The 27,933-nt window shown below is 46.8% G+C and overlaps 1 protein-coding gene across 2 annotated transcripts; it reads right to left on the minus strand.

The window, feature by feature from the left end:
* On the minus strand, nt 1-27,686 carry EFHD2 (EF-hand domain family member D2). Of its 2 annotated transcripts, XR_014009991.1 has the most exons (5): nt 27,326-27,686; nt 7,819-7,966; nt 5,584-5,718; nt 2,270-4,171; nt 1-2,209 (listed from the first exon to the last, which is right to left on the minus strand). XR_014009991.1 is itself a non-coding variant. In XM_081201716.1 (4 exons), the coding sequence occupies exons 1-4, from the start codon at nt 27,625-27,627 to the stop codon at nt 4,037-4,039; spliced, it is 720 nt and encodes a 239-aa protein (XP_081057842.1). In that variant the 5' UTR covers nt 27,628-27,686; the 3' UTR covers nt 1-4,036. The 2 variants fall into 2 exon arrangements, 1 of the variants encoding a protein (XP_081057842.1); XM_081201716.1 differs by having other exon boundaries at nt 1-4,171.
* Between the last annotated feature and the right edge of the window lie 247 nt (nt 27,687-27,933).

The following is a 27,933-nucleotide window of genomic DNA, read 5'->3' on the forward strand; positions in this document are numbered from 1 at the left end:
TGCTTATGAAATATATTTTTTAATTACTCTTGGTTAAAAAAAATAAAATCATACCACTGAAATGGAACAGCTTTTGGAATCAAAAGCAGAAACACATTCTTTTCAATCCATCCATTTAAACCTATTTGGTGGGTGGGTTGGTGGGTGGGGGAGGGAAACAGGTTGAGAAGAATGGAAGGAGAGACTGAATATAACACTTTCTTAAACCCCCTCCCCACTCCGGACCCCCAACCACCTATGGTCGCAATATGAAAAAATAAACAAAGCCTCTGAGATCAACAGGACTTTTGCCAAAAAAATATAAAGGGAAAGAAAGGGAAGGAGGGGACCGGAGGGGATTTCACATGGCAAATGGGAGAGAATGGACTTCTTCTTTTTTTTGCTGGGTAACAAAATATATATGTAACAAAATATAATGTCAACTCTCTGGCTTTTAAAGCTCAGCTTTGCTCAGGGAGCTTATTCTGCCAAGGGCACGGACTTCCCTTGTTGCTGCCTCAAGTCTCAAAAACAAAGTGGTCTATTCAGCATTGCCAACTTCTAAGAAAAATAGTTGCCTGTCCTCCTCCACTGCAATAATCAGAAATGAGCAGGTCGAATGTGGAATCAAGAAACACTCCGCCCCCTATCAAAGTCTGCAGGTCACAAATTTTTTTACTTTGCACATCCCAAAGGGGGCACTTCAAGTGTATGGAAAAACACCCCTTCTCTCCACCCCCCCCCCAAACCCCACACTGCCATTGGAACCTTTATACAGGAATGCATCCATGGGAATTAAAAAGTTGGCAATGCTAACTCTATCACTTTCCTTTTCGAGCTTTGAGCTTAAAAAGCATTTTTTTGGAGTAGATTTCTCCCCTTGTCAAACACACTGAGGGTTTCTGCTTCAGAACCTGAATTTGACAACCGGGGGTTGTCTCTTTCTTTAATGATCACAGTGCATGCAAAAAATTAAAACAGAATAATCATCCAGATTAAGCCATTTGAACATTTAAAAGCACTTAGGGGTGGTCTCCCAGCCTGAACATTCAACATGAATATAGACTATTACACTTTTCTTACAAGTTTTGCCCACGTGGTTCTAGATTTGGGTGGATTTGCCCAGAATGTGTAGGTATGAAAAAGGTTTTTCTTTTTTTTAAAGATAGCTTGATACTTTTCTGCAAGAAGAGTTGCCTGTTGCATCACAACTTCAGCACTTGGGTTATTGCCATGATATAAAACACAAACTCACACATACAGAGAGAGAGAGTATGAGAGTATGAGAGAGAGAGAGAGAGAGAGAGAGAGAGAGAGACGCTTTTTCTGGACTAGCTCAGTTGGTAGAATTGTGGGTTCAAGCCCCACCTTGGGCAAAACAAGCATTGCAGGGGGTTGGACTAGATGCCCCTTGAGGTCCCTTCCAACTCTACAATTCTATGATTCAGTGTTATGCTTCTCTAGCAAGAGCCCAACTTACAATGCCCTTTGACCCCACTGCCCCATGAAGCATGGTTAAGGCCTTCATCCACACTGCACAAAGTTACGTTTACTGGAAGTTGAGGGCATCTGTAGATGGGGCTAAAATAAGATCGGTGGGAGGGGCAACACCGTAAAAAATTATTACTATTATTATTATTATTTCACCAAAATATGTATGTCAGACCACTTTCTTTTTCCTGAGCAGCAGCACCTTTTAAAATGGCAAACTTACGGAGCGATGAGCTAATCAATAGCAGGAAAATAAGTCTTCAGAACGCAAGCCGGCAACTTATGAGAGGAAGGTCCCCTCAGATGTTTAGCTGGGGCTGATGGGACTTCAAGTCATCATCTGGTGGACCAGAGGTTCCCCATTTGCAACTTACAAGGACAAGGCTCCCTATCTAGTACAGGTATTTGATGGGAGGCCGAGAGACTCACAGTATTGAGCGGATGCAACCTAGACGCAATGGAATGTGCCAACTTTGTCACAGGCTTAGAAGAAGAAGGCTGCCCTTCAGGGCAATGGGTTTCCTGTATTGGCTATCGAACTTATGAACCATGAGTCTAGGATGACAAAATCTCAAGGCTCCAGCCTAACTGGGGGGTGGGGAGGGAATCATCGGTGTGTGTGTGGCCAACACAGCTTTCTCTCCTCAAGTTCTTGGGGACAATAAGGCTGAACCATAGGTAGTCCTAATACATCCAGCCTGCTTTGCCAATGGTAATGGCCAAGGAGCCAACACAACACCTTCCTGCCCACAGTGTGAGCAGGAGGAAACACAACACCCTTTCAAGGAAGAAGCGCAACCCCCCTGCCCAGGTGAGCAAAAATGCAATGCTACAGTGCCCCTCCTCTTAAGATGGGGAAACGCATCAGCCCACCCTCACCTTCAAGCAGCGGTAACTGGTGCCCACTGAGACCAGTAGGGTGGAAGGCAGGGAGGCCAACAGTAGGTGGCGCCAGAGACAAGGGCAGGCAGTGCCTACTACTCATTCTGGCTTTGTTGCCATCCTCCTTCCTGTTGATTTCTACAAGGGGCAACATTAAGACTCAGGATAGAGGAAGGACCACTCCTTTGGACTGGCTGTAAGGGAGGCAAGTGGGGGGCTGGCTAAGATTGGTGGGGAATGGACCAGCCTCTGTTGCATACAAGCAAGGGCAGGGGCACTTGGAAAACACATTTGGTTCAGCTTGCCACAGTCCTACACCGGTTTGCCATTTTTTAAAGTCTTCATGAAAATTACTCAGCATTTGAGTGCACATTTCCCTAACATTCAGATTTGTCCCAGTAGCACCTTAGAGACCAACTAAGTTTGTTATTGGTATGATCTGAAGAAGTATCTGAAGAAGTGTGCATGCACACGAAAGCTCATACCAATAACAAACTTAGTTGGTCTCTAAGGTGCTACTGGAAGGAATTTTATTATTTTTTATTTTGTTTCGACTACGGCAGACCAACACAGCTACCTACCTGTATTCAGATTTGTGCATGCAATTTTGCTGGACGTACCCATTTCCCCAAGCATTTTTGCTCTAGTAAGATGTATTTTGGGGGGAGCTATTTCCATGACGACATGCATTTTAGGTGCACTTCCATCTAACACATACATGATTTCTTTGGCTGGAGTACTGTATTGCAAAAAGAAGAAGAAAAGAATTTGCGAATTTCGGAGAGCTGCATTTCATTTATCATGTTGTTCAGGAAAAGGTCAAATTCTGCAGGCTGGCACTGCAAACTGAGCCACCCTGGAGAGTCTGCAGATTTCCCGCTTTCCAACACACACACACACATACACACACCTGGTTTTTTGGCAACACTTCAAGCAAAGGGACTTTAACGCGATCAATTAAAGCATTTTTGATTGGAAGGGATTGCACACGCTAAAGTTGCATTCTTATTTTCTTTTGCACAAGCACAGCTGTCGGAGCAAGGGCACGTTCAGGCCTTCCCCGCAAACCCCGGTCTTCGACCGTGAGCCAACGACCACAGCGATCACCAAACCGGCTGGGAGATGAAATGGTTCACAAGTCGAAAGTGCAAAGCCTGAGCTCAGGACACGCCACGCAGTTACAAAGAGTTAGGAAACTCCCACCAGACAGACACGACACGCCATTCACAGGTAAAAGACACGGAACTGGCCCACAGGAAAGTGGATGGGAGCGGCAGCCTCTGGGATGTTTGCCTGTGGTATTTACAGGTCAAGAAGAAACAAGAGAGGTGTTGTTTTCACAGCCCGAGGCCTGAATGACTCCAGATTCAACTGCAAATTCTTTTCCGCATTGGTCCAAACACAAACCACAACCTAGGGTTGCCAACTGACCGGGAAACACCTAACTGGGCCTGCTCTTGTGCCTTCAACGGCTGCCTGAGCGGCAGAAAATGGGAATGTTTCACAGCAGGGAGGTAAGCCTCATCACCTGCAGATCAAGCAGCCGCTGAAGGCGCGACTCAAAAGATGGGAACTGCACAACCGCCGGCAACTTCGCATCGTTCCCGGTTTCGCTGGAGGACTTTGCTAGGGTGGCTTTCGCCGTGGACAAACGTCCCTCCCAGCAACGCTCGGGCTGGCCCTGTCACTGCTTGAAGGCCGACTGCAGTTCTTTGAAGGCTGCTTTCCTCTGCTTCATCTCCTCCGCTTGCCGCCGCTTCTCTTCCTGCTCTGCCTTGATCTCCTCTTCGAAGCGGCTCGTGACATTCATGGCTTGCACCTGGAAGCAGAAAAACTGGACAGGTGAGATCGGAACGGTCCAAATGGGCAGCTCCTCTCACTACAAACACTTAGCGCCAGGAAGCGGGAGCAGCCGATGAGAAAGAGGAAGGATGAACCAAAGATCCCAGCAGTACAATATCAGAAAAATGCCTGCAACAGAGTCTGGCCATTGGTCCACCGACCTCAGTATTGTCAACACGGACCAGCAGCAGAGTTTCCAACAGGATTCTCTCTTCCCCATGCATACCTGCCTAGAAACATCAGATATTGAGCCTGGAGCCTTTTGACTGCAAAGCATGCATGTGCTCTACCACTGAGCTAAAGTCCTTTCTCTAAAAGTGAAGTAAGGTTCTAGTCCATGGGTAGCCAAACAAAGGCCTGGGGGCCGGATCCGGCCCAATCGCCTTCTAAATACGGCCCGCATGTTTGAATATGTCCTTTTATTTAAAATGCATCTCTGGGTTATTTGAGGGGCCTGCCTGGCGTTTTTACATGAGTAGAATGTGTGCTTTTATTTAAAATGCATCTCTGGGTTATTTGTGGGGCATAGGAAATCATTCATCCCCCCCCCAAAAAAAAATATAGTCTGGCCCCCCACAAGGTCTGAGGGACAGTGGACTGGCCCCCTGCTGAAAAAGTTTGCTGACTCCTGTCCTTATGGTTTTGAACAGAGGGCTGGTTTTAAGAGGAAATTGCCTTTTTCTGGTCTGTCTAACTCCATACTTGTCAATACTAACTTGGGAGTAGCTTGCCAGGGTTTCAGACAGGACTTTCTGTTTCACACACCTACCAAAGAATATCAGAGGCTGAGTTCTGGACCGTTTGTATACAAAGCCCACCCTCTGCTACTGAGCTGCACCTCTTTTGCATCTGAAGATGACCATTCAGTGGATTCAGTTGGGAAGGGCCAGTGTGGTGAGCGTCCGACTAAAGCTAGCTCCTGTTAGTAAACTAACAGGAAGAGACGGCGGTCTGAGGACTTCCTTTGCTTATTATTATTATTTTAAGGTAAACTTGGGCAGCTAGAAATGCCGTTTCTGACGCGCACTCCATAAATGGTGCTGGAATGGCACTCCCTGCCTGCATTATCCGCCTCTGCTTCTAACCAAGCAAGTTTCTAGTCCCTCTTACCTGTGGAAAGCATGCAGGGAGGATTCTGTCCAATCGCTCCCCAATAAGTCACCTTGTTCCCGCCTTCCACTGCTCTAGCCAATGAGCGGCGAGGCAGAGGGACCGACTGACAAGAACTTGCCTCCAAGAGCTATTTGTTATGGTTTCAGTGAGGTGGAGGCACTACGAAAGGCCTCTATGGGCACATAGGAACCCACTCCATGCTCCCAACCCCTGCCTTGGGCTATGTGCAGACAGTGGTGTGATGCCAAGAGAACAGAGGACCCAGCCGCTCCTTACTTTGGCCTCGAAAAAGCTCTTGGCTCCTTTGACACCCTCCGTTGAAACGTCGATCTCCGACAGGCGGGCTAAGGCGTGCAGGCCACTGTCTTCCTCCAACTCGCCTGCTGCAGCTTTGCGAAAGATCAGAAGAAACTGGAGCAAGACAGAAAACACAAACCTCCCATGAATTTCATTCCTCCAGAATCCCGTGACAATCCTGCTTGCAAAAGAGACAGAGTAATACAGCACGATTGCACCACAGGCACATTTAACTCGTGCAATTGCAACCTGACACAGTTGAAAGCTGGCAATAACCTCGCAAAATTAAAATGCATGAAAGGAGGAGAGCTTTTAAGCTTCCAGGCTTACTTACCAGGCTCTGGGAGGTTCTCGTGAGATCTTAAAAGCTCTCTGTCTTGCAGGGGTGGGGGCAAGGGATACTGAATTGGCTGCCAGGGTGAGGGGGGAAAGCAGAACTGAACCAATATTTCTCAAAAGACATTTTCTTTATAAAGAGTCTATGTACCCTGCTTTTCAGCCCAAAAGGCTCCCAGAGCAGCTTACATACAACCAAAACATGACCGTTCTACCCGCAAAGCTTACAATTTAAAAAGAACATGGTGTGCAAAGGAAAACAGACTGGGAGGGAAGAGGAAAATCAAAACTCCCACACTGATTTCTTCGGACAGAGAGATGATGAGCTTCAGTTTTTGAAATATGACAACCCTACTAGATGCATATATATCTATATACTTTTGTATTTTGTTAGGAACATTCTTGTTTTTGTCGATGGGGGTAAAGCTGAAGAATGGGGAAAAACAAGAATGTCTCCTTTAAATAATAAATGATTTCCCTGCCTTATAAAGAGGGTGGAGAATTTTGAGGGGTGGTTTGGATACAGCTCAAGCCCAAAGCAATTCTGGTGGCTGCTATAGGGCAAAACCGGGGACCTATTTTGTATCAGAGCCATAGAATCTTTTCCCCTACCATGTTTCCTCGCTGCAGATTTCTCCACCTCCATGAGAAGCTATTTGTGGCAGGGGGAGTGGCAGTATTATATATCCCATTGGTCCTCTCAGCCATGAAGGAAGGAATCAAACAGAAACCTTTCTTAGCGGCATCGCTGCAAAGGCAGCTCTTTTTCAGGGCACCTGCCCCAGAGCCTTTGCCTCTCCACAGAAGCCTTTGCTTCTTTTTCAAAAGGAGAATTTTCCTGCCGTCCCCATTTGAGAAAGAGTTTGATTTTTCTGCCTTGGCTTTATTTTTATTTCTTGCTTCGGGGCAGAAAAGAAAGAATGAATTAAGAATCTATTGCAGCAGCCCTACTGAACAGCATCCACTTCCATTTTGGGCTGTCCATTGTTGCGCTTTGCTTTTTAATACAGTGGTACCTCAGGTTACATACGCTTCAGGTTACATACACTTCAGGTTACAGCCTCCGCTAACCCAGAAATAGTGCTTCAGGTTAAGAACTTTGCTTCAGGATGAGAACAGAAATCGTGCTCCGGCGGCGCAGCAGCAGCAGGAGGCCCCATTAGCTAAAGTGGTGCTTCAGGTTAAGAACAGTTTCAGGTTAAGTACGGACCTCCAGAACGAATTAAGTACTTAACCTGAGGTACCACTGTATATATTTTTTAAACTCCTCCCATCCAAAGTGACTGCAGGCATCATTTTTGCAAGAGGGGCCCTCTTCTGTTGAGTGGATGGCCATAATTCAAACCAGTGACCCAACTGGCAGAGTCCTTTTCCTGCCCCCCAAATAAAAATTTATCTCTAAATTACAGTGGTACCTCAGGTTACATACACTTCAGGTTACATACGCTTCAGGTTACAGACTCCGCTAACCCAGAAATATTACCTCGGGTTAAGAATTTTGCTTCAGGATGAGAACAGAAATCGTGCAGCGGCAGAGGGAGGCCCCATTAGCTAAAGCGGTGCTTCAGGTTAAGAACAGACCTCCAGAACGAATTACGTTCTTAACCCGAGGTATCACTGTATATGGATGAGCATTTTTTGAAGAAGGACGTTTATCTATTCTGGAGGGCCACATTCCTCCGTGAGCAAGTCTTCCAGGGGCCAAAAGCAGTGTGGGGTGGAGCCACAGATTATTGTGTGGCAGGCTCTGTTCCAGAGCACACGGCCCCTGTGAGGTGGCCCATGAGGGAATATGGCCCTCAGATTCCCCATCCCTTATTGAAAGCATTCTAAACCCTACTTTTTGAGTCGGATAGGCTCTCTCGCCGTAACTATTACCTCCCGGAAGCTGAGTTTGCCGTCAAAGTCTTCATCCACTTCCTTAATCATGTTTTTCAGCCCCAGGTGTGTTTGGGGAGCCCCGAGTTTCTCCATCATCAGCTTCAGTTCCATCAGGTCAATGAAACCATCTTTTCCTGCGTCGTACCTGCGAAAAGAAGAAGAAATCTTGAATCAGACCAAAATGCCAACTACGGTTTGCAGACACAAAACCCAGAACGGGGTTGCCTCTCTCTCAATAAGTTAAAAACCCTCGTGTCAAAGAGTTTCTAGTCTTTTTTTATATAATCTTTCAATTAAAATTTTCCAAAAATGAAAAATAAACATACAACAAAAAACAACACATAATCCAAATATTGAGATTACTCTGAATCTCCTGACTTCCCCCCATCCCTTCCATGAGTCCTTTTAATTCAATTTTCATCTGCTTATCAGTACTTCTCCAATTTCCCTTCTTCCCATATCATCTATATGTTCTGTTACATTACAAGTGTATTTAAAATCCTGCTAATGTTTTGACATGTTTACAATAATTTTGACATGTTTACAGTAATAAACATCTCCCATTCTTTTTTGAATTTCTTGTCTTCTTGATTCCTGAGCTTCCCAGTTAATTTTGCTCAAAGAGTTTAGTCTTCTCCCCTGAACCTGCTAAAGAATCACCTGTTCAGTATAAAAAAACAACAAGAACTTTGCACAAGCTCTCTGCTCTTATCATTCCCTCAGAGTTTCCATCCACCCGTCTTTAAGGTTATTGTTTGGATTTATGTGGGCCTTTCCTTTCGCTGTGCAGTTACAGATTAACTAATGACAGAACAAGTTTCCTTCTTTACGCTTCTCCACCCAGTTTGCAAGTCAGGCGTGCTGCTTTTCCAAAGTTAATTGGTGGTGTTAACGGAAAAATCCGAGGGCTCCCTTGGACAAAAAACAAAGACACCAACCAGGATAACTTGGAGCAAAACAGCAGCCTGTAGGCTTGGCCTTTATTGATCTGTTGCAACAGGGTGCTCCCCTCACTTGCAGGAGAGAGGAAAGACACAGAAAAAATGGTGTGCAAGGTCTTATAAAGACTTTTGAAATTCCCATCCTATAGATCAAGACCACCCCCAGAAACATCATACAGTGGTGTCTCGCAAGACAAAAAGAATCCGTTCCGCGAGTCTCTTCGTCTTGCGGTTTTTTCCGTCTTGCGAAGCAAGCCCATTAGTGGCTTAGCGGATTAGCGCTATTAGTGGCTTAGCGGGCTTAGCGGATCAGCTGATAAGCGGCTTAACGGATCAGCTGTTAAGCGGCTTAGCGGATCAGCTGTTAAGCGGCTTAGCGGATCAGCTTTTAAGCGGCTTAGCAGCTTGGGAAAAGGGGGGGGGAGGAAAAAAACCCCGCAGGAACTCGCAAGACATTTTCGTCTTGCGAAGCAAGCCCATAGGAAATTCGTTTTGCGAAGCACCTCCAAAACGGAAAACCCTTTCGTCTAGCGGGTTTTCCGTCTTGCGAGGCATTCGTCTTGCGGGGCCCCACTGTACATACATCACAGAAAGGAGGGGTTGAGGGAGGAGTTGTGGTGGTAACCTGAGTGTCCTGTCACCTGGCTGGTTCCCCCTTAGCCCCTCCCCATGAGTACTTTAGAGGTGACAGAGGGGAGTTTGCAGTTTCCTGCCCCCAGAGGGAAGAGCTGATTATTGTCCTTTGTTCCAGTCCGTGCTGAATCCACTCCCATATGCAAGTTCTTTGTGATCTTAATGGTCTTCTGTCTAGGACCATCAGGGTTGGCATAGCAACAGGGCAGGGCTCCTGTCAGTGGCGTAGTGTGGGTTGTCAGCACCCGGGGCAAGGCAAGTAATTTGCGCCCCCTAACACAGCCAGCACTGCAGTGAGAGTGGGTGAGCCAGGTAGGGGCAGAGAGCTGCGAGTGCGAGTGCGCCCCCCCCCAGATGTTGCGCCCGGTGCGGCCGGCCCCCCCTGCACCCCCCACGCTACGCCACTGGCTCCTGTGGTATGCTGAAGGGATTATGGCTGCCCTGTATCAAACCTTCCCCATTTTGTAGTCCTTCCTTCATGGAGTAAAATTAAAGTAGAACAGTGCAAATCCGATGTATGGTTGATTTTCTATGAATTTATAACAGAAGCGTAGCGTATGTAGTGTGTGAGTGTGTGTGAAGTTTGTACAAACTGAATGATTGGGGGGGGGGGTTCCTGCTACAGTGGCAAATGAGAGTAACGAAGACCGCCTGATTAGTACAAGATGGCAGTGCTAATGGCTCCAGGGCGGCCCGAGGCCTAAATGGCCACCAATCCAAAATAGCAACTGAGTGGGGGTAAGGCTAGTGAGCCTCTGAGCCCCCAACATGGCATATCTTCAGGGAGAGATGCCCAAAGGCATTGTGGGAGAATAAAAATGGCAGCTGCCGTTGAAACGTGAAAGGTTCTCTTAAATGAGTGGGGCTGTGTGTTATGTCAACAAATTTTGGGATCCAGTAGATTTTGAACTTGGCACCACACGAAAAGATCTATATGGACCCCAGCTTGGGCCGAGCTTCCCACGTTTGTGGGAGATTTGCTCCAGTTTGCATAGCACAAGTTCCTGTAGAAAGGTGAAAAGCAGAATTTAAGACTGGAAAGAATGAGAAACCAAGGAAGCTGAAACGGACAGATTCTTCCCTCTTTAGTATGGACTACCCGGAGACCTGAAAATGGAAGTGGTGCTGCAAAAACCATGGGCCAAAAGCTAGGCTGGTCTTGGTCACCTGTTCGATAATGCAACCCTAGTTAAAACTGGATTCCATTAGAAACAATAAATCAAGTCTGGGTGTTCCTGAGTGTTCCACAACTATGCTTTGGCCATATTTTTTTACAGAAGGATGTCAAGGAACAGTCCTAAGTCTTCACCAGTTTTGTTTTGTTTTGGCTTCCCAAACTCCAGATCAGAAACCAAAGAGAAAGCTGAGAGTCTCTTATCTAGGGTTGCCATATGTCCGAATTTCCCCAGACATCTCTGGGAACGACGGGATAGGCATCCGAGAGGAATTTCAGGAAATTGGCAAAATGTCCGGGGTTTTGTAACTTTTCCAAAAATAGCTCAACTTTCCCCCCAAAAGTTGGCCTGATTTTTTTACTTCTTGAAATACGGCAATCCTACTTTTATCAGAACTGCAAGGGTGTGATTCTCTTTGCATTCCGGTTCCAAGATAGGTCTTATCGTGAAGTCTGCAGCCTTTTTTAAACCAGCCAAAGGGCAAATATATGCAGATCAGAGCCTTGCCCTGTGGGTAAGGGCACTGTGCATTTCCATGCAACCCCTTTTGCTTCAGGACAGAGCAAACGCATGTAGTCACATCAAACCTCTTGTATATTAACCCTCAAAGGTACGCAGTGCAACCCTGGCTTGCAGCCTCTGTGCAGCACTTGATAACGGGAGAATCCTTCAAAACTCAGCTTCCCCAACAAAGCTGCTAGACCTCATGGGTACAGATAGATGACTGAGGCACACGAGAAGTGTCTGCAAAGGACGCCAGCCCTCCTAAAATGGAGCTAACCAGAAAGTGTATGACAACATGTCCTTTGCACATGTCATAAATATTCAAATAATTCTTAAAAAATGTTGCAGAAGACACCTGCAAAAAACCCCAACAACCCTCCTGTCCCCACCTATCTGGAGGTGCCCTTATTTGGATATCAGCTGGGAAGAGAGCCGTTCAGGATATTTTTTAAATAATAATAATATGTGTGTCTTTGCTTCTCAATTTGTATTACGTTATTTTATGCACTGTGACTTGCTGTTATTTTTTATGGATTATATTTTAGAAATTTTTTGTTGTAATTGTTAGGATTGAATGCTGGCATTTAATTTTATTGCGTACTAGTATACTAGTCTAGTGGATTGTTGAATATTACTTTATTTGGTACGTTGCTTATTTTGAAGTTGTTTGTATTATGGCATTCTTGTATTGGGTCAGATTGTTAAAAGGTGTGTGATCTATGTTGTTTCTTCAGCTTGTAAAACCACCCTGTGTTTGGTAATATAGAAAGGCAGTATACAAATTAAAGGTGAAATGAAATGAAACCTAATTGCAACTAAAACCAGTAGCTGCACTTTAAGTAGGAACTATCTGGAGGCTATGGGAGGTTGGGGGCCACCCTCCACTTGGCCTCATAGTCCCCTGTTGCTCTGGGAACATCTGAAAACTCTCCAACATTCCGGATTTGATTTTTAAAATTTTATTTTCAACTCACTAATATTTGCACTGAGTGTGTTCCAAACCGCTGGAGTCATCGCCAAACCGCTAAATGGACCCTGGAGGGTTTTTAGGTTCTCAATGGAGGTGGCTGCTTAGTACTTGAAAGGATGCATTCAATGCACCAAATTGATGCTTTGCAAACCTGCCCTGCTGCGGTCCGGTGGAGGTCGAGGCTAATGACATCCTTCAAAGACTCCCTGACGATACAGATACTTTCAATACAAAGCTTCCATCAAAAGATGACCGCCAAGAAACTACCAAACTCTCTCCCCACAAGAGGTAGTGATGGCTGCCAACTTGGATGGCTTAAAAAAAAAGGATTGGACAAATTCATTGAGGATATGGCTACCAATGGCTACTAGCTAGGATGAATATGCTCTGCATCTATGGCCAGAAGCATTATGCTTCTGAACAGCAGTTGATGGATGGGAGAGCGGTCTTGTGTTCAAATCCTGCTTGTGGGCTTCCCATTGGAGCACCTGGTTGGTCGCTATGGTAACAGGATGCTGGACTAGGTGGGCCTTTGTCCTGATCCAGCAGCAGGGCTCTTCTCACATTCCCTTGCATCCCTGACAAGGATCATAGAATTGGAAGGGATCCTGCAGGTCATCTAGTCCAACCCCCTGCAATGCAGGAATAGGCAGCTGTCCCATATAGGGATCGAACCTGCAACCTTGGCGTTATCAGCACCACGCTCTAACCAACTGAGCACACATAAATATGTGATATTTATTATTAGGGCATCATCCTCCATGTGCAGGGATCGCTAGGGCTTGGCCCAGGCTGCATGGTGAGTTTGCAGCAGGCCCGAAATTCGAACTCAGGACCTCCAGATTCAGTCTTTTTCTCCCACTTTTTTTTTTAACCCCAGTGTGACACTTATACAGACCTGATTTAAACCCACTACCAGCCTTAACTTGCACACAGGATTTTTTTCGGTGCTTCTAAACAGGCGGAACGCTTCCGACATCATTCTGTTTGGTGACTAATTGACAGCTCTGCCTGCGGACCAACCGCAAGAGATTAGACGGAAGAGGCCCACTAATCTAACCTAGCTCTTTGCTCCAGGAGCAGGAGATTAACGCCCGCGACTATTCTGCAAAGCTGATTAAAGCTAGATACATGTGTGCAAATTGCTCGTACCTGGTTTAGCGGGGAAAACTGGGTTTTTTCTTGGGATGCGAAGGAGAATGGCTGCGTTGCTTTGAGTGCACTGCCACTGAAATCATAAAGTGCTGCAGCTGCTTTGCCCGGATGAGAATTTGAGGAGGAATTAAGTGAGTGTTGAAAGAGGTTCCACTGTACATGCAATTCGCCCTTGTCCCTGGCCATATTGGCAGAGGCTGATGGAGTCTCAGCAACACCCAGAGGTCCACAGGCCCCTGCTTAAAGGGGACAGTCTGAGGAATCGTGGGGTGGGCAGCTGAAGGGAGATGGACAACTGTTGTCAGAAGAGTGACCTCTGAGGGCCGCACGACAGCAGTGGGCGGGGCCCGAGGCAAAAGTGGGTGGAGCAACAAATGCAGATTTGACTTAGTAATGTAGATTAGTTTCTACAAACATACGCACGTCTCCGTCCACTGCCAAGGCAAGCAAGAGGTTTTAGCAGAGGTCAAGCAAGCACATTGCAAGTCAGACACTCCAGGGCTGGATCTACGCTGATTGTAAAACGGACCACTCCTCTACAGAGCCCTCTTGTGGCACATTTTTATAATGCATTTTTAACATTACAGCTGACTAGTGTAGATTTGCCCCAGGGGGGTGCAAAGTGTAGCTAGGAAAAGTTGCAAGGGCTAGTTAAGCGATGCCTGGTGGCTATGCTCCCTGCCCCCATTCCTGGGTCTGAGTTTCTCCACCTTTGATGTACAGTGGTACCTCTGGTTAAGAACTTAATTCGTTCCAGAGGTCCGTTCTTAACCTGAGGTACCACTTTAGCTAATGGGGCCTCCCGCTGCCGCAAGTGCACGATTTCTGTTCTCATCCTGAGGTAAAGTTCTTAACCCAAGGTACTACTTCCAGCTTAGCGGAGTCTGTAACCCAAAGTGTCTATAACCCGAGGAGTTTGTAACCCGAGGCACCACCGTACTTGAAGGAACCTCCATATCCAGTGGCAATCTGCTGCTGAATATCAGCTTGGTTTCCAGACCTATTATCATCTTGGTCGCCCTCCTCTGTACACCTTCCAGCTTGTCAATATCCTTCTTAAACTGTGGTGCCCAGAGATGGACACAGGACTCCAGGTGGGGTCTGTCCAGAGCAGATTATCTCCCTTGATCGGAGCACTCTACTTTTGTTGTTGATGCAGCCTAGAATACCATCACAGTGGTACCTCAGGTTACATACGCTTCAGGTTACATACACTTCAGGTTACAGACTCTGCTAACCCAGAAATAGTGCTTCAGGTTGAGAACTTTGCTTCAGGATGAGAACAGAAATCATGCTCTGGCGGCACAGCGGCAGCAGGAGGCCCCATTAGCTAAAGTGGTGCTTCAGGTTAAGAACAGTTTCAGGTTAAGAACGGACCTCCGGAACGAATTAAGTACTTAACCCGAGGTGCCACTGTAATTTTTTTTTTTTGACACGGCATCACACAGTCGGCACATTAAGCTTGTGGTCTACTAACTTCTTAGATCAGTGGTTCCCAACCTTTTTTTGGCCATTCATTTGGAGGAAGCCTAAAAGGCCATTAACTTGGTCTAACTCATTCTCGAATTGCCCCCCTTTAAAAATCAAATTGCCCCCCTGTGGGGTGTGTGCCCCCACGTTGGGAACCATGGCCCTGGATCATTTTTGCATGCACTGCTGTCAAGCCAGCTGTCTCCCATTCTATCTTTGCATCCCTTGCCTAAGTACAGAACCTTACATTTGTCCCTACTGAAATTCATTTGGTCAGCTTTGGCCCAGTTCTCCCATCTGTTGCGGTCATCTTGAACCCTGGTTCCCTCTTCTGCAGCTTTAGCAATACCCCTCCCAGTTTGGCGTCATCTGCAAAGGCAGGCAAAACTGTCGGAATAAAGTACAACTTCCTGTGCAGGAGCGTTTTGAGTAATTGCGGGCTCCAAAGACGTGCCCAACCTTTCCGGGCAGCGGCGCAGCAAATTCGCCACGAAGCCACCCACAGCTCTTGCAAGCTTACCTTTGCAACACATAGCAGAGGCTGAGTCATTTCCGACACAAAGCCCCGCATCGAGGAGTCTGAGCAAATTGGCAAGCGGCCCAGCGTAGCCCGGCTCAACCCGATCAAACATCCTGCTCAGATCGGTGCGGCATTCAGAACAGACACAGGGTGGGGAAAGCAGATTTAGCAGGCTTGCTCAAGAGACGCAGAAACTTGTGACTATTTCACAGTTTTCTGTGTGTGTGTGTTTTCACACCCCCAATCTTATAGATTGGAGGGGTGTTGGTTTACTCATCCACAGCTACCAACCTACTGGTCTGACTAATTTGCAGAAAGGCAAGGAAGCCGTAAAAGCTTTATTGCTTAATGCAGAGAGCAGAGTTCTTCCACGGGCTGGTACCAGGCTATGGCACAAATAAAGGAAACTTCTTGTTCCTACTCTGGGGGTTGGTAGGGAGGCAGCAGCAGGAAAGATTATTGCCCCTGGGCATCAGGCTGGCTAGTATTTATTCGCCTGCCCAGATTAGGATCGACAAACCGAGCAGGAGATGTGAGATATGGTTAGGGTGCCCCATCTTAAAACACGACTGCTATGAATCAGCCCATGTTGTCGGCACCTGAACAAATGCAGGCAGCTGAAAGCATCCTGAATGAACTCAAGATTGCCAAACGGAGAGGTGTGGGTATCTCCCCCACTGCATTGGTGGGGGACCTTTGGGTGCCTCCAGAGGTTGTTGGACTCCAAATCCCATCAGCCTCAGCCAACATGACCAATGGACAGGGATGGTGGGAGTTGAAACCCACCACAGGTGGGGACCTCTTATCAAACCAAGGGTTGCAAAAAGCATTATCAGAGTTCAAGGACAAATCACATTAAGGGGTGTGACTGGGGAGGGGATGTGGCCAGAGGAGGTTTCTGAGGGCTGGGTGGAGGGGCTTAGAGGGCCACATTGGGTCCCTAGACCTGAGGATCTCCCCCCCCCCCCATGTTCTGCTAGTATATGTCAGTTCACACATGCAAGCATTCTTCCCTCGACTAACTTGCAGTGAACCAAACCAGTTGAAAAGGACTGCATTTGGGACAAGACTATGTCCTGGCAAAACAGTGCAATCCACCCCCCACCCTCTCTCTGTTAAAAAGAAAGTATGAAATATTCTCCCAAGTATTCAGCTAAAATCAGGCTGCATGTGACATACTGCATTACTAAATCAATTACGGAGCCAAGTTGGACGGCAGCCACAGGGAGAGTTTCAGCCGTAGGGGGTGCCTGGAAGCATCTTTATGTCGGGTGGAAAAAACCTCGCTCCGACAGCCTCCTGCGTCAGCCCGGCTAAATTATTTGCGAGGTCCAGCCACTGTGCATCTCTGCGGAGCCTGCATAAGATTTGTTTCCTGTGAATTGCGCTCCTTAGGATGACAGAAGGGCATCGCTGCAGGTTTACAGCCTATTTAATCTATGTGCGGACAGATTCAGGTGTTTTGTAAAATCAGAACAATTATCATCTCAGGTCTGCTCTCTTTTAGATTTGTGGGTAGGCAGAGGGAAGTCTCACTGAGCTATATGAGAGGGGAAAGTCATAAAGTACCCTGTGGCATCTCAAAAGACTCACAAATGCATTATGTCATAACATATTTGTAATTCCATCATCTTCTTCCTCCCACTATATCTATATTTTGGAAAGTTATTTGTCCATCTGCTCTCTATGCATTCAGATTCAAGATATCAGCACCAAATTTGGCATGATGGTTCCAATCAAAGAGAAGGTTTGCATTAATGTTTGGATACAACTGGATGCCATTTTGAATCAAGATGGCAGATGGAAACTTATAAAACTGCATTGGTTTTAACCAAATTTGGGCAGGGTTGCACATTATAGTTTACTCAATAGAATTAGAATGAAAACATGGGTTTTCTTTCCATTTTGAAACTAAAACAATTTTTCCATTTATATATCTTAGTAGTTTTTTGTTTCTTAGAATTCCCAAGCAATGCCAGGTACTGTCTGTTAGTCTACTATATTACACATTGGAAAATCATCTGTCTGTCTGCTATGCACTGGGATGTCCCTTAAGATATTGTAACCATTTTTTTCAGTTCCTGGGACTGAAAAGCAGCATTTCACCAATTTGGGACACAACTGGATGCCATTTTGAATCAAGGTGGTGAACTGAACCTTCAAAACTGCACTGATATTATCCGTTGATTTCAAATGTTCACTGATTTTTTGTTTTGTTTCTTAGAACTCCCAAACAATGCTGCATACTAGAGTGCATAATAAATAATCTGCAGCAGACCCAGATGCCAATTCTGCCTCCATGTCCACCCTGGCAACACAGTCACAGGGCCTAATAATGCCATCCACAACATCAGGGGTTAATTCCCCAGCTCATCTTCCAGTGTGCTATCACTTGCATTCTACGTAGGACAAACAGGACCGTCTCTACAACAGGCATAGGGAACCAGTGGCAACCAGTCTGGATGTTGCAAGACTCCAACTTCCATTAGGCCCAACCAGCACAGCCAATGGTCAGGGATGATGGGAGCTGGAGTCCAGCAACATCTGTTGGCCTGCAGGTTCTATGCAAAGGATAAATGGCCACAAATCTGGCATCAAATGGCAATATCCAAGAAACTCGGTGGCAAAACATTCCAACCTCCCAGGAAATTCTGAAACTAAAGATGGCTGCAGACCAAAGCAGGGCAACTTCAAAGGGAGGGTGGTGTGTGAAACCAGTGAACTGCAATAAATCAGGAGGTTCTATGCTATCACTGAGTCGGGACGATGGATTTCTATCCCATCACTTGTGTTTGTTGGCTAACCAATGCTGGCCTGTTTTTTTAATGAATGGCCACTGAATGTTTACTTTTCTGCATTTCATTTCCCTTCTGACTTGATTGTACCTTGAACTACATCTTCCCCAATCATTTACATATGTACAACCCCCCACTTCCACGATCAGACATACTCGTGTATGTCTTTACTATATAACAATATTGTAAGGCTGTCATCATGTTGCAGTGTGCGTGGCCGCTAATAGACAGCCACAGCGAGATGACAGAACAGTAGTCAGGCAAGCAAGAAGTAGTCCAGGCAAGCTGTTTAAAGGAGGGAGACAGTGCGTTTCAGAGAATGTCTCAGCAAACCGCTCTCTGATGCGCTCCTTTTCTCTGTTAAACAATGCTATTAAAAGGAGTTGGGGATCAGGGTGAGCTGTGAGGGGATGGGTGAGCTGTGAAGGGACAAGTGTGGGGGAAGAAAAGTTGGCAAAGGTGTAGGTGGGTTTGACGAGGAGAGTAAGCAGGCAAAGCAGTCCCTAGTGTGTGTGAGACAGAGCACAAACCCCTGCCACACAGGATAGTACAGTGGTACCTCGGGTGGCGCTGTGGGTAAAACCTCAGTGCCTAGGACTTGCCGATCGTATGGTCGGCGGTTCGAATCTCCGCGGCGGGGTAAGCTCCCGTCATTCGGTCCCAGCTCCTGCCCACCTAGCAGTTCGAAAGCACTCTTAAGTGCAAGTGCAAGTAAATAAATAGGTACCGCTGTATAGCGGGAAGGTAAACGGCGTTTCCGTGTGCTGCGCTGGTGCTGGCTCACCAGCTGCAGCTTCGTCACGCTGGCCATGTGACCCGGAAGTGTCCTTGGACCTCGCCGGCTCACGGCCTCTAGAGCGAGATGAGCACGCAACCCTAGAGTCGGACACGACTGGCCCGTACGGGCAGGGGTACCTTTGCCTTTACCTCGGGTTAAGAACTTAATTCGTTCTGGAGGTCCGCTCTTAACCTGAAACTGTTCTTAACCTGAAGCACCACTTTAGCTAATGGGGCCTCCCGCTGCCACTGCGCCACTGCTGCACGATTTTTGTTCTCATCCTGAAGCAAAGTTCTTAACTCAAGGTACTATTTCTGGGTTAGCAGAGTCTGTAACCTGAAGCGTCTGTAACCTGAAGCGTCTGTAACCCGAGGTACCACTGTACGTCAAGTATCTGTAGTCCACGAAATCTTATGCCATAATAAATCTGCCAGTCTTTAAGTGCCACAAAAACACTTTGTTGCCTTTTCCTCTACATAATAGTTTCTTTCTGCTTTGGCAAACTAAGCAATGATAAGTGACGGCAGGTGAGAGCGGAATACCTAAGAGTTCTTGCAGGGAGAAGGTTGCTGGTTTGAGAGTGTCTGAGCAGGAAAAGCAATTGCAACAAGGGGGAGGACCTCCAGATATGGAAGGCGGCATGGGAAATACTGCAAACTGGCCCCAGCCAGAAAAAACAACAACTCAGTCTTAGTAACAGAAAAGGAACAGGTCGCAATAAGAGGAAGGCAAAAATGCATATTACGGGAACGAAGAGACAGGAAGGCAGGAAACTTGATAGTTACGGTACGTCTCGTGGTGTCAGATGAAGAGGGAAAGCAGTTTCGGGTTTGTCACACCATTGTCCATAAAACAGCAAATTTTGTGTCATGTGGATTTGGTTTAATAAGGCATGCTGTGTGTGGTGAGCTTGTTGTGGTCCTCTAAACCTTTTTTTTTTTAAACCCTCATGAAAATTCTTCAGCATTTTAGTGCAAATCTCTCTTAAGGAACACAACTTTGTATGCAGTTTTAACTAACGTGCACATTTTGGCAAGCAATTTCCCCCAATAAATTGCGTTTTTGTATGTTATTCTCACAAGTATATTCATTTTAGGCACATTCTCTCCCCCCCCCCCGCCCCAATATATGAAAAACATACAAAACATTGGTTGAAGAAGGGTGGTTTCTTTCTGTTTCAGAAAGTGTGAATTAGATAAAGTTTGGCTTTAAATGTGAACTGAATTGACTTTCTCTCGCCCCCCCCCATGTGCTCCAGATGTTGCTGAACTTCAACTCCCATAATCCCTAGCCACTGGCTATACTTGTTGGGGCAGATGGGAGTTATAGTTCAATAAAATCTGGAGGAGTATAGTATCACAGAATTGTAGAGTTGGAAGGAAATTGTAATCTAGTTCAACCACCATGGGTTCCCTACACCTGGTTCAAGAATAGTCAGCAGGGTCAGCCTGACCCCATCTTTATCTGGCTTCCTGGCTGCCCTAGTAAACTGTAGCCAAGATGTACAGAATCCGACAATTTGGGATTTCACTAAAGTGGTGGGTTTTTTTTCTTATTCCACTCTTAAGTTCCATTTACCACCTTTCGACATCAGTTTGTGATTTATTTATTTTAAAAAAGAGCATCACAAAAACCCACTAGCATTTTATTGCCCGTTCTTCCTAAAGCACACATTTCTGTGTGCAATTTTGGCTTATATGCACATTTTTGCAAGCAATTTTTGCCAATGCATTTATTTTTATTATGATTTGCCTTGCCGTGTACACTTCCCCCTTACAGGTGCATCTTTGTACTCCTGCCTTTGATGGGAGAATCGCACGGCAAAACTGGCAGACGTGAGGATTTTAAGAGGCGGCTGTGTTTTGGTCCGCATACTGTTTTGGGATGTGGAAACGAGGTAGTTTCGCATGGAAGTGCAAACCTACACCATAGATGATTCCACTTGAGTTGTCCCTTGTAAGGAAACGTAATGGAACCCTGTAATCGTTTTACATCAAGTGTCTTGTTACTACTGCAGCCTCGCAGGCGCCATACGGAGTCCCACTGCCTGTCTGTTTCTTGCAGAGATCTTTCTCAAAGGTATGTGGCCCTGAAAGCAAAGTTATGGCTATGGCTCAAGCTCTGTTTCAGACCGGTGGGTTTGGCCCCCTTGATTCTGAGGGATAACTTTAGATCTCCATGGGAAGGGGAGATAGTGGAGGAAGTGCAGAAGTGCGGGTTGTCCTCCCTTTATATAGAGTCCATGACATATAGCCACGCAAAGGCGGTGATCGCTCAAAGATTAAGGGATATTGCCAGACAGGAGGACATAGCCCGTGTGAAACCTGGGTTGTTTCTGGGGGAGCAGCTGTATCGGGCTGCTCCAGCTCGCTACCTGGCGGATATCCATTACGTGGAATACCGCAGACTATTTACTGCGGCTAGGCTGAATGTTCTTGACTCGGCAGTTCTGAAGGGAAGATATGGAGGAGTCCCATATGACCAGAGATTATGCCACTGTGCATTGGGTGAGGTAGAATCCACAGAGCATATTTTATTGAGCTGTCCCAGCTACAACGATTTAAGACAGTATCTTATAACTCCATCCTTACCCCAGCTCAGTTCCCGACAAAGAGGAAAGCAGACAGCATATCTGCTAAATAAGTCTTCTGGGAAAACAACTTTGTCAGTGGCTAAATTTCTTTTCCTGGCACTCAAGTGTCGGAAACGTATAACTGAATGCCTTGATGTGGGTTATCTGTGAGAGGTCTAGTACTGTGGCCCTACCTTATTTATGTACCCCTATGATGTTATAGTTTATAATTAGTGTTTTATTTCTGACTATCGGTCGAATAAAGGATATTGATTGATTGATCTTTCTCAAAGCCTATCCAAGGTTTCACACACTCCCTGTTAATGATCCTAAACTTGATGTGGGGAATTGATGGACCTCCAGATGTTGGGGAACCCTCCCAACTCCCATCAGCCTAGCCTGAACATTTTTACCTACACACATTCGAACACCTCACTCTATCCAATGTGTCCCAAGTTCTTGAGGACCCTGGACCATCCATCTCTGGGCACCACAATTTAAGAAGGATATTGACAAGCTGGAATGTGTGCAGATGAGGGCAACCAAGATGATCAAGGGCCTGGAAACCAAGCCTGACGAGGAACGGTTGAGGCTGCTGGGTATACAGCCTGGATAAGAGGAGACTGAGAGGAGATATGATAGCCGTCTTCTAATATCTAAAGGCCTGTCACACGAGAGATGGAACAAGCTAGTTTTCTCCTGCTCCAGACGGATCCAAACCAACAGATTCAAGTGACAGGAAAGGATATTTTGTCTAAACATCAAGAAGACCTTTCTGACAATAAGAGCTGTTTCACAGAGGCGTGGACTCCCTTGGAAGGTGACAGACTCTCCTTCCTTGGAGGTTTTTAAGCGGAGGTTAGATGGCCATCAGTCATGGATACTTTAGCTGAGATTCCTGCATTGCAGGGGGTTGGACAAGATGATCCCTCCCAACGCTACAATTCCGTGATTCTATGATCCCTGGGCTACCTGATCATCATTTGCTGCAGCATTTGGGTCATTCACACAACTAACTTTCGCAGGACGTTCCTGTTCAGCTAATATTTGATTGTTCCCTCTTAGCACAGGATTGCAAAAGATAGGTGACACAGTCGCTGCTACGCTGCTTTGCTACATCTGTGCACGTCCTCTCTCTTCTGCTGCATTTTCACAGCACGGGGTGAATGAATTAGGGCAAGCTTCCTGGGTGCATCAGCCTGCAACTTCCTCTCTCTTTTCCTGGACAGCCTCTCATCTGCAATTGCACTCTCACCCTGCACTGCAGCCAAGGACGCATTTCAAACAAGGAAGGCAACTTCAGAGGGAGTGGTTCAAGTGCTCTGGGACACCCCCAGCACTCCAGCCCGCTTTATATTTCCCTTGCTAAGGACAGATGCTGCCTCTTTCGCCATAGAGAACCTTGGCTTGACATCAGCAACGGACACAGGTAGAGAAATTTAGCAGCAAGAGGTTCTGACCCATTGCAGGCTCCAGCGTGATACCAGATTTCAGATGCTGAAAAGGCTGGATTTCAAAAGAGAAACACTAAACACGGTTCACCTGCCTGCTGTCTCTCTGCAGCTTCTGTAATTTAAACCAGAAAGATCATCTCCCGCAGCATATTCTACTTTCCCCAGCTGGAGCGGTCATTTATAAGTCTGAGTTAAACTGCAGCCTCCTTGGGGCAGGGGACTTTTCTTGCCCTATGAAGAAAGACTAAAACACTTGGAGCTTTATAGTTGAACAACAACACTGAGGATCCAACTAGACACGGCACTAAACACCCCAGTTTAAACACCCATAAAATAATAATTATAGAAATAGCAATAGCAGCAGCAAGTGACTGGAGTGGGGCACTCCTGATTTTCAACATGGGAGGGGTGGGATTTGCACCAGGAAGGCAGCAGTGAAAAGGTTAAAGCTTCACATGTCAGAGAGAGTCAACGTGGTACCCCTCCAGGTGTTGTGGACTACAACTCCCATAATTCCTGAGCACTAGCCATGCTGCTGTGGCTTTGGGGATCGTCATCCACAACTGTTCCTCCTGCTGCAACCAAGCAATCAAACTAATAAACCTGTAATTAAATATAGTTTCCTGTATTTTTCTACGCTAGGAAACAAGAGTTACCCACTTAGGAACAAGCCAAGGCATTAAGCCAATTTCAAACTGTGGTTTTATATCCTGGCTTATTCTAAAACTGCTAACTATAATTTCCTGGTTTGGACGAAACAGGAACCGATATGGAATTAAGAGACTTCCTCGTCTGATTGCACATGTCAGAGAGGAAGTGGAGAAATGGACTGTGTGTGACAGTGAAACTTGTTCTATCTCAGCTTCTGAAGCTGATGAACTAATAATAATAATAATAATAATAATAATAATAATAATAATAATAGCGCCCTGCCCATCTGACTGGGTTGCCCTAGCCACTCTGGGCAGATTCCAACAAAGTATAAAAGCACAGTAAGACATCAAACATTAACATTTTCCCTATACAGGTCTGTCTTTTTCTTAAACACATATAGTTGTTCCATCATCAAATCCTTAGCCATTGACCAAGCCCAATCTTAGCTCATTCTAGCCCAGGCAGAGAAGAGTCTGCAGTGACCACTTCCTATTCCATAGAACGTTAAGCTGTTTCACTGCAAACCAGCATGAGTGGCTTTGAGTTTAGAGGGTGAGGGTTTTGGGTTTTTTTTTGTGGGGAGGTGAAGGATGAGGCCAGGGATCTAAAGCAAAATACATTTCATAGCCTCTCGTAAGAACACACTGCAGATCAGCCGTAAAGGTGGTGCAAGGCACGAGGGCTTGAGTGCGCTTGTGACTGCATTGCACAAGGACAGAAAAGGACAATTTGTGATCGAGTTGCCTAGGGACCTTGAGGGCTTGTGCCTTCGTAGGCAGCTTACAGATGTTATGGACTAAAATTCCCATCCCTGACTGCTGGCTGGGACTGAAGGGAGATGCAACATCTGGATGGCAACACATTGGCTACTCCTGCCTGAAGCCAAGGTCTTATTTTGTGCCATTTGTTAAGAGCAACCTTGCTTAAACAGGTCAAGGTAGGTCCATCTGCTTCCAACAATTATCAGATGGAGATCTATGGCAAGAAGACGACAGCTGTCACAACTTGTTCACCCCCAAAATCTGGGTCTGCTGCACCTAATAAGGGAGCTTTATTGAGCTATCACACCTAACAGCCATTGACAGAGCTGTCCTCCTATGTGACTTATTCTCCTGGAACATTTCCCAACTTTGGGTCCTCAGATGTTGGGTTTGTTTATTTATTTGACAAATGTATAAACTGCTTCACAGCCCTTGAAACAGTGCACAAGAAAAGGTAACAATGAAGCAGAATACAAAAAAGTACACAATCTAAAAAACAAAACCATCTCCACAATTATTGTTCCTCTATGATTATCATTCTATCTTACTATGCCATTATTATTCCTGTTCCTATTATTATTATTATTATTATTATTATTATTATTATTATTATTATTATTATTATTATTATTATTATTATTATTTACTACTTACTGCCCAGATAAAAACATAAAAACCTATCACACAACATTGTTAAGATTCAGGAAAATTAAAAACACACAATCAAAGAATCCCATTACGACATTAAAATCTATATGACCATTTCTACAGATGTACAATCTGTAGCTGAACCACAGCTCGCATCACCTTTTACTATTGGCCATAGTCCAGATGTTGGACTATTGGCTGATGCGGTACAACATCCGGGGACCCAAGGCTGGGGCTACCGAGTTACTAAAGAATTTAGCACATGGCCTGCACAAATGGAAACTGTGCAGAGAGCCCAAGGGGATCTCCATTTTTATCAGACATGCAGGCAACTGATCTGGATCAAAAAAGCACAGCAGTCCTCTGAGGGCATGCCCTGGGATTCTTGCACCCCAAAACTAGCCTAGAATAGGACTGTGGCAGAAGAAAAGAACAGGGAGCTGGGAAAGGTACGGCGGTCCTTGCTGGGTCCCTTTGCCTCTTGCAACCCAGCTCTTCCAAAGAGGAAATGCCTTTACAAACAGAGAAGTCATGTCTGCCAGGAAAATAGGAGCAAGATGTCTCTGGTTTTACATTTGCAGCATCATAGGGGCTTATTACTCTGGGGCTGCCCAGGTCTCAGAGATGTACAGTCTCCCCCCTTGGGACTGGTTTGGTGGGCATCACTCAACACTGAGCAGGAAGTGTTCCTGTTTGGAAATGCCTTTACATGGGGAAGGGCACTGCAGCCCAGCAGCAGAGGATCTCTGCAGGTCTCAGGTGCGTCTCCAGGTAAGGTGCATCTGCCAGAGACTGCAGACAATCCTGAGCTCGATGGACCCATGGGCCGACTTTGCCCAAGTGTTCCTCTCTTCTACACAGAGAGCCTTTGCAGGGTGGGGGTCACCTTTACCTTGCCCTCCTAGCCTCGAACTACAGCGAGCTATGGTTCCTCAGTGGTGAGCAAAGAGCACTCTGTACATGCCCACCTGCCCCATCTCCAGTAAATCTAGTGCTGAGGCCTGGCTCACGTTAGTCTCTGTCTCTCCCTCTCTCTCTCTCTCACACACACACACAAGCATGCCTTTCAGGAAATTGAGAGGGTTCATTCCTACATGCAACTGCACCCTCCTGATGTTATTGTATGTGTGTGGAGGTTTTCTGGATTTTCTTTCTTTGCAAAGAGAGAGAGAGAGAATTCATTTTATTTTTCTGATCTGCACATTGCACAAAACAGTTTGGGGTTTGCAGCGCTGCAGGGAAACCGGAAAGATTTAAGGCAGCGCATTTTCACCCAGCCAGCCTCTGCCCACCCCTGCCTGGATTTCCCTGCTCCTGGTGTGGCTCAGAATACTAATGACTCCCCTTCTTCTGTCAAAAGGGAGCAGAATTTAGTGGTGGTGACGTGGTGGTGGGAAAGGGGGAGGAGCAATAAGGTTTCCAGACAGGTAAGGGAAACAAGGGAAAATCCCCTCCGTGCTCCCCACCCACCCCACAATACAGCTGCAGTCTCGGCAGGTTCCATTCATACATGAAAACTGGGCGGTGCAAATGAACCCATGCTCATGAGTGTACAAGGGGAGTGCATACAAAAGGGTGGGGGAGATTTGGATTTTCTGTATCTGGCATCCAAATGTCTTAAGCCCTGGCACCTTGGTGAAGTGGGGGGGAGAGAGAGAGAGAGAGAGAGAAAGAGAAAGAAGAGGGCACTTGGGAGAAATGGTGGCACCCCAAAATTTTTGCCCCCAGACCAGGACTTGAATTACAAGTGGTGGTGGTGGTTTAAAAAATGAAGTTCTAGAGAAGGCATAGAGGGGAGCCATCAATGGAACAGAACCATTGGGGGTGGGAAAGAGAAGAGAATGGGGGTCATTGGGGATTTCTTTATTTGTCACTCAACCTCTCCCCAACCCCAGAATCCAAGCACTGCCCCAGACTTCAAACTTGCAGACGCAGTGCTGTAACAAAACACCCCATTTCTCTAGAAGTGGGGTTCTCCGCAACCTCTCTGTATAACCTTAAAAATACCTCTGACATGCTGATGTCCTACAAAGAAGGGCAAATCTCAAATTGTGGAAGAAAAGGTGTGTCTATGTGGGAGTTTATAGACCCCCGACTTCAACCCCTAATTTTAACTATATCCTATCTCCTCCCTGAGACCTTTTTAACGCACCCACGCCCACGCTGTGGGGACCAGCGTAAAATGTAAGGCAGCCCCTTCCATCCAATCGAACTGGGTTTCTCCTTCGGCAACCAGAAATACCAAAGCAGACAAGCAGCCCCTGGAACGTACGAAACAGAATCAGAAAGGCTCCTGAGCTCGTACAGAGCGCATTTCTGTAGAGGGAGAGAGGGAAAAGGCTGCCCGGGTCAGAGCGAGGGGTGGGGCGGGTGCAGGAAGAGAAATTCCCCCATCGCAGCCTTTCCAGAGGGGGAAAGGAAAGCAAAAGCGAGAAGGCACTCTGCTCATGCTCAGAGGCTTCTTTGCCACTCACTGTCGAAAGAGCCGCTCCATGTCCTTGATCTGCCTCCGGGAGAACTCGCGGAACTCGGTGTAGGGGCTGAAGACGCGGTGCTGGGCGCCGCCGCCGGGCGAGAGCTGCGCGGGGTCGTTGAGCTCGGTGCGCCGCTGCAACTTGGCGCTCAGCTCGCCGTCGGCGCCGCTGTCCAAGGCCGGCGGCTCGGGCTCCGACTCGGCCTCCGGGTGGTGCTCGGGCGGCTGCTGCTCGGCTTCGCCATTGTGCTCCTCCACTTGCAAGCGGCGGCTCAGCTTATCGGCCAGCTCGTCGGTGGCCATCGCGGACGAGAGGCGAGCAGGAGACGAGCTGATCCGGCCCGAGCGCGCCTCCTCCCGCTCGCTCGCCTGCCAGCCGCCGGCTCCGCCCCGACCCGCTGACTGGGCGCGCCGCGGCGCGGATGGGCGGCCGCCGGACGATGCCTGCGCAGGAGACGCCCAGACAGGCGGGCATGGCAGCAGCAGGAGGAGGGGGTTTCTGCTAAGGCTTACTCCCGAGTAAGCCTGTAGGGAATCGCAGTGCAAGGAGGGAGAGAGGGAGAGGGAAAGCAGGGCTTGTGGGCAGCAGTGCTGGGGGGGTGAACTCCA

Source organism: Podarcis bocagei (genome assembly GCF_964188305.1).
Source record: "Podarcis bocagei genome assembly, chromosome: 7".
NCBI classification, from domain to species: Eukaryota; Metazoa; Chordata; class Lepidosauria; order Squamata; family Lacertidae; genus Podarcis; species Podarcis bocagei.

Excerpts from the sequence above, each read along its gene's own strand:
- EFHD2 (XM_081201716.1), bottom strand. The coding sequence starts at position 27,627 with ATGGCCACCGACGAGCTGGCCGATAAGCTGAGCCGCCGCTTGCAAGTG. Across the intron at positions 5,719-7,818 it reads GCAAACTCAGCTTCCGGGAG|TTTCTTCTGATCTTTCGCAA; the intron begins GTAATAGTTACG and ends GTCTTGCTCCAG. Across the intron at positions 4,172-5,583 it reads AGAGCTTTTTCGAGGCCAAA|GTGCAAGCCATGAATGTCAC; the intron begins GTAAGGAGCGGC and ends TTCTGCTTCCAG.